Below are 5,300 nucleotides of genomic sequence, written 5' to 3' on the forward strand. Positions count from 1 at the left end.
TTCTGTGGACTAATGGTAACTTTTTTAACTTTTTGTTTCAATATATGTTCCTAGTTCAGAAAGAAATTGGAGGAGGTGGGCGTGCTTCATTTACCATCTTTGATTTCTAATTCCCTGACCCATAAGTAAATGCGGTTACATTTTTTATATGTCTTACAGAAATTTCAAGCATTATTTTTGACTACTACATACTACTGACTGTTCGGTTGGTGAAATTGAAGATCTTTCACTCAGAAGAAATCAAGAAGGAGGTAAGAAATAGAAATATATTTATGGCTTCAAAACATATTTTTCTTTAAATAGTAAGAACTCATAGAGATTATTTTTCCAGGATAACCCATTTGACAATAAAAATCAATTTAGAGAACACAGGACACAAAGGCTGCCAAGGGTGGAACACAGCTGGGGACCAGACTCTATTTATTGAACACTTAATGGCCAGTGAAATGCTTTGCACATGTTGTCACCCTCCACTGTATTTGACATCTTTAGTGCAGAGATGTGGAAACTGAGGCTCCAAAAGGAAGAACATACCTGCTTGCCCTGTTTGTTAAAGGACAGAGCTGGGTTGTAGACTCTGGTCTCTCTGCCCTTAGAACCACCTGTGTTGTGGGTCCTTGAAAGACTTTTCCCTCTTTTTGGACTAGAGAATTCCTCTTCTCCTTGCTGCTGTTTTATTTTCTTTGTGGGCCCATAGCAGTAGACATCCCAGCCACAGTCACATTGTCACATTTAAAAACCATGGCTTATAGGAGCGCCTGCATGGCTCCGTCAATTTGGCGTCCGACTCTTGGTTTTGGCTCACAGTTCATTGGTTTGAGCCCCATGTCAGGCTCTGTGCTGACAGTATGGAGCCTGCTTGGGATTCTGTCTCTCTCCCTCTTTCTGCACCTCTGCTTCTTGTTCTCTCTCTCTCTCTCAGAATAATAAACGTATTTTTTTAAAAATACAGGGGTGCCTGGGTGGCTCAGTCGGTTAAGCGTCTGACTTGGGCTCAGGTCATGATCTCGCGGTTCGTGAGTTCAAGCCCCGCATCAGGCTCTGTGCTGATGGCTCAGAGCCTGGACCCTGTTTCAGATTCTGTGTCTTCCTCTCTCTCTGACCCTCCCCCGTTCATGCTCTGTCTCTCTCTGTCTCAAAAATAAATAAACGTTAAAAAAAAAATTTTTTTTTAAATACAAACAAAAAAAGGAAAAGAAACATGGCCTATTGAATGCATGTGAGATAACTTTTGTAATAAGATTTGCTGCTTTGAGTTCTTCCCATTATTGAAGAGTAATGGAGCCTTCATTGCCTATATATGATTGTAAATGCTGATCCTTACGCAGTATACTTTCCTTTTGTTAGTCTGAAATTTATTCCAGTGTGCTGATTTGTTAGAATGAGATGTAAAACTGCCACCTGACAAGTGTTGTAATAAACGTAAAAGTTGTCATTGGCTGAGGTGTAAATCAAGATCCCTAGGGTTGTGCATGCAGTGTCTAGTCGCAGATGAGGAGACAGTGTAGGAAGAAGTTCATTACTTCTATAATTCTTATTCTAGGTCTCTTCTGTTTCAGGTTTTTCCAGGAGCTGGCTGTGCAAGGCTAGTAAGGGGGAGAGAGGAAGACTGGGGTGGGATGGACAGACCTACCTTTTATCCTTTACACAAATGGAAATAGCATAACAAGTCCATGTGCATTGCTCTCCTGCTGTAGGTCTGTGTCTGTCTTGCACTTTTGACTATGGTGAGAAACACTTCGCCAACAAGGTCATAGACTACAAATGGAGGGGCAAGACACATATACATGAAACTGAACTGGAGAGTTTGTATTGTGTGACTTAAAATATAGAAAGCTCTAGAGAAAGGAGAGATTACTGACTGTGACCAGAACTAATCAGGGCAGGTAGGATATGGCCAAATAGGACAAGGAGTCTTGAGGTCCTGTCATTTTCATAGTATTAAGAGGCAGAAGAGCTGTGCATCCAAAGACCTAAGACTGACCCAAGGTAGAACCCTTGGGGGGCCAGCCTTCCCATATAATGACATTAACATATGCCCTTCATAACAGATTCTGGGTTCCCAGGACCCCTCTTCCCAGAGGATGGGGGGTGAAAGGGCACCATTGGAACCTCCTCAGCCTGCCCCTCCTGTTGTTCATCCATCCCTTACTCTGAAGTCCCTTAGCATTGATACAAACAGTCAGTGCCACCCTGTCCTTCCATGTTTACCTATTGCCTAGGGGTCCCCTTCTCCCATCTCCTTCCTTTGGTCTTAGTGCCTGGTGTTGTCTGTGGGTGTGGAATGTCTAGGAAACACTTCGCACATGTTTGTCTTGATATCATGGTGCCCAGAAAGCCCTGTGGGATCCTGAATTGTGAACCAACCTCATCCTTGGGGCCTAGCACAGAACTGAGGTGACACTGTCACTCCAGTCTGAATGCTGTAACATTACTGCTCTTCTCATCTCAGCTGGAGGGTCCATCCCATGATTCTGATCTGGCACAGGATTTCTGAATAGATTAGAATGGAAAACACCTGAAAACTCAATTCTATGGACAGGCCTTTAATTTAAGCACTTGTTGTGCAGACTGAGCATGGAGTTCAGCCAGTGAGGTAAAAGGGGAGCTGGGATCTGTTTGGGGCAAGGAAAAATCTATTTCACAGTCTTGACCATTTAAAAACTCTGGAGATGCTTACCCTGTTTGTGTCTAGAGGACTTGCCTTTCAGGTGAAGAGTCTCTGCTCCTTCACATGAATAATTGTAGCCACTGGGTTTTCCTTATTCCAGATTTGCTAGAATCCACATCTGATCACACAGCTGAGAAAGACCCTTGGTTTATTTGGACATGTTGCTGGTAATATCTCCTTGCATTAAATCCTTCACTTCTCTTTCCATAGTGGTGAAGAAGAAATGCGGCTTTTTTTTAAATTGCAGATTTGTTTTTTAACCCCCCCCCCCCCATTACTCATCTTTTTCTGGCCCTCTGGACATCCAGGACAAAATGATATTTTAATAGTTATTTAAATCAAACAGTAAGTATTAATTTTCCCGAAGTAATGAAGGATATGTTTTTAATCTTGGTCTGGATGTAAAAAGCTAAAATGCCCTCTTGGTTTTTGGTGTCCATTTGCTTATAGATAAATGAAATGAACTAGGTTGGAGTCAGGATTCTTGGTTTTGCTTGGGAGCTTTTGTTGTTCCAACTCTTTAAGTAGATAATCAGATATCATTTAATACTGTGTCTTGGGTGGTGGAGTACTAACCAGGTCTTTGATAAATCTTCCAGAACCTCAGGCTCGTGTGCTTCTGAGCTGCTGTGGATGGCCCTGGCTCTCTTGACCACTCTTCTGAGTAGGATGTCACTGAGATCCCTCAAATGGAGCCTCCTGCTGCTGTCCCTCCTGAGTTTTCTTGTGATGTGGTACCTCAGCCTGCCCCACTACAATGTGATAGAACGTGTAAACTGGATGTACTTCTATGAGTATGAGCCAATTTACAGACAAGACTTTCGCTTCACACTTCGAGAGCATTCAAACTGCTCTCATCAAAACCCTTTTCTTGTCATCCTGGTGACCTCACACCCTTCAGATGTGAAAGCCAGACAGGCCATTAGAGTTACTTGGGGTGAAAAAAAATCTTGGTGGGGATATGAGGTTCTTACATTTTTCTTACTAGGCCAGCCAGCCGAAAAGGAAGACAAAGTGTTAGCATTGTCCTTAGAGGATGAGCACATTCTTTATGGTGACATAATACGACAAGATTTTTTAGACACGTATAATAATCTGACCTTGAAAACAATTATGGCATTCAGGTGGGTAACTGAGTTTTGCCCCAATGCCAAATACATCATGAAAACAGACACTGATGTTTTCATCAATACTGGCAACTTAGTGAAGTATCTTTTAAATGTAAACCATTCAGAGAAGTTTTTCACAGGTTATCCTCTAATCGATAATTATTCCTATAGAGGATTTTACCAAAAAGCCCATATTTCGTACCAAGAGTATCCCTTCAAGGTGTTTCCTCCCTACTGCAGTGGGTTGGGTTATATAATGTCCAGAGATTTGGTGCCAAGAATCTATGAAATGATGAGTCACGTAAAACCCATCAAGTTTGAAGATGTTTATGTTGGGATCTGTCTGAATTTATTAAACGTGGACATCCATATTCCAGAAGACACAAACCTTTTCTTTTTATATAGGATCCATTTGGATGTCTGTCAACTCAGACGTGTGATTGCAGCTCATGGCTTTTCTTCCAAGGAGATTATCACATTTTGGCAGGTTATGCTAAGGAATACCACATGCCATTATTAATTTGACAAAAGCCTAGAGAAAGACAGGATACTCTGTGGAAAGTATTAATATTACTGTAAAATGTCCAATGGAAAACTCATGGGAAGGTCACTGTGTTGAGTTACACTGAACTGAGACTCATGAAGAATGCACAGACTGGGGACTGGAGGGTCACACTTTGATTTACCTAGACCAAAATCAAGTCAGGCCCTTTAAAGGTGATTGTAAGAGGAATTAAACACCTTATAAAGGAATCGGGGATTTTTGTTAATAAAACGAATAGGACCAAACTATTTGAATGTGCCATTCTGTAGGCTAGAACTTGTTAAAAGGGTTTCATTGAATTATAAGCTCATTAGTCCATAACATCGAAGCAATGGGGAGCTCTACTCATTGAGCAGTCTAGTCTGTTAAGGGTTTTGTGTATATCTGACATGGATTACCAGTTTTTAAAAATACATAGTTCTGTGTAAAAAACTGAAGTTACACTGAACAAAATTTCATCCATTTTGGTCATTCAGAAGGTACTTCAAGATGTTACAGCATTTCACAGTTATGAATTACTATTTAATATTACTTAGGACTTCCTGGTGTTTGAATGTTATGGTTGTTTCAGTACTGTATAAAGCAAATAGTGATGCACCCTTATCCATTTGAACTTTTTCCCAGTTACCTCACTGATGAGCTTATTATTTCATAGCTCCATTAATGTAAAGACATTGGTAATTATCACATATCAGTAATCTCTTGGACTTTGATAAATATTTTACTGTGGTAATACAGAGAAGAATAAAAGCAAGAAGATCTGAATTTTTGTCTTGTTTTTAAAACTACAATCCCCTGTGTTTTTATGTCACTCCATCTGTCTCATTTTTCCACCTGGAAATTGGGAATAATATAGAATGCCAGGGAGCATGTTTCCTTTTGGAAAGGAATCTGAAGGCAAAAAAGAAAAGAAGGACCCTGATGGCCAGAATACTATGCATATTATTCTTATCTGCTCCACATGCGTTCTCATTAA

General features: G+C 40.6%; 1 protein-coding gene across 2 annotated transcripts; it reads left to right on the forward strand.

Annotated features, from left to right (window-relative positions):
• Positions 1 to 243: 243 nt before the first annotated feature.
• Positions 244 to 5,089, forward strand: B3GALNT1 (beta-1,3-N-acetylgalactosaminyltransferase 1 (globoside blood group)). 2 transcript variants are annotated; one of them, XM_027061507.2, is made up of 2 exons: positions 244 to 251; positions 3,271 to 5,089. In XM_027061507.2, exon 2 carries the CDS (start codon positions 3,305 to 3,307, stop codon positions 4,298 to 4,300), a length of 996 nt encoding a protein of 331 aa, XP_026917308.1. In that variant the 5' UTR covers positions 244 to 251; positions 3,271 to 3,304; the 3' UTR covers positions 4,301 to 5,089. The 2 variants fall into 2 exon arrangements, with proteins under 2 accessions (XP_026917308.1, XP_053077228.1); XM_053221253.1 differs by lacking the exon at positions 244 to 251 and adding an exon at positions 272 to 2,838.
• Positions 5,090 to 5,300: the final 211 nt, after the last annotated feature.

This window comes from Acinonyx jubatus, chromosome C2 (genome assembly GCF_027475565.1).
Source record: "Acinonyx jubatus isolate Ajub_Pintada_27869175 chromosome C2, VMU_Ajub_asm_v1.0, whole genome shotgun sequence".
NCBI lineage: Eukaryota > Metazoa > Chordata > Mammalia > Carnivora > Felidae > Acinonyx > Acinonyx jubatus.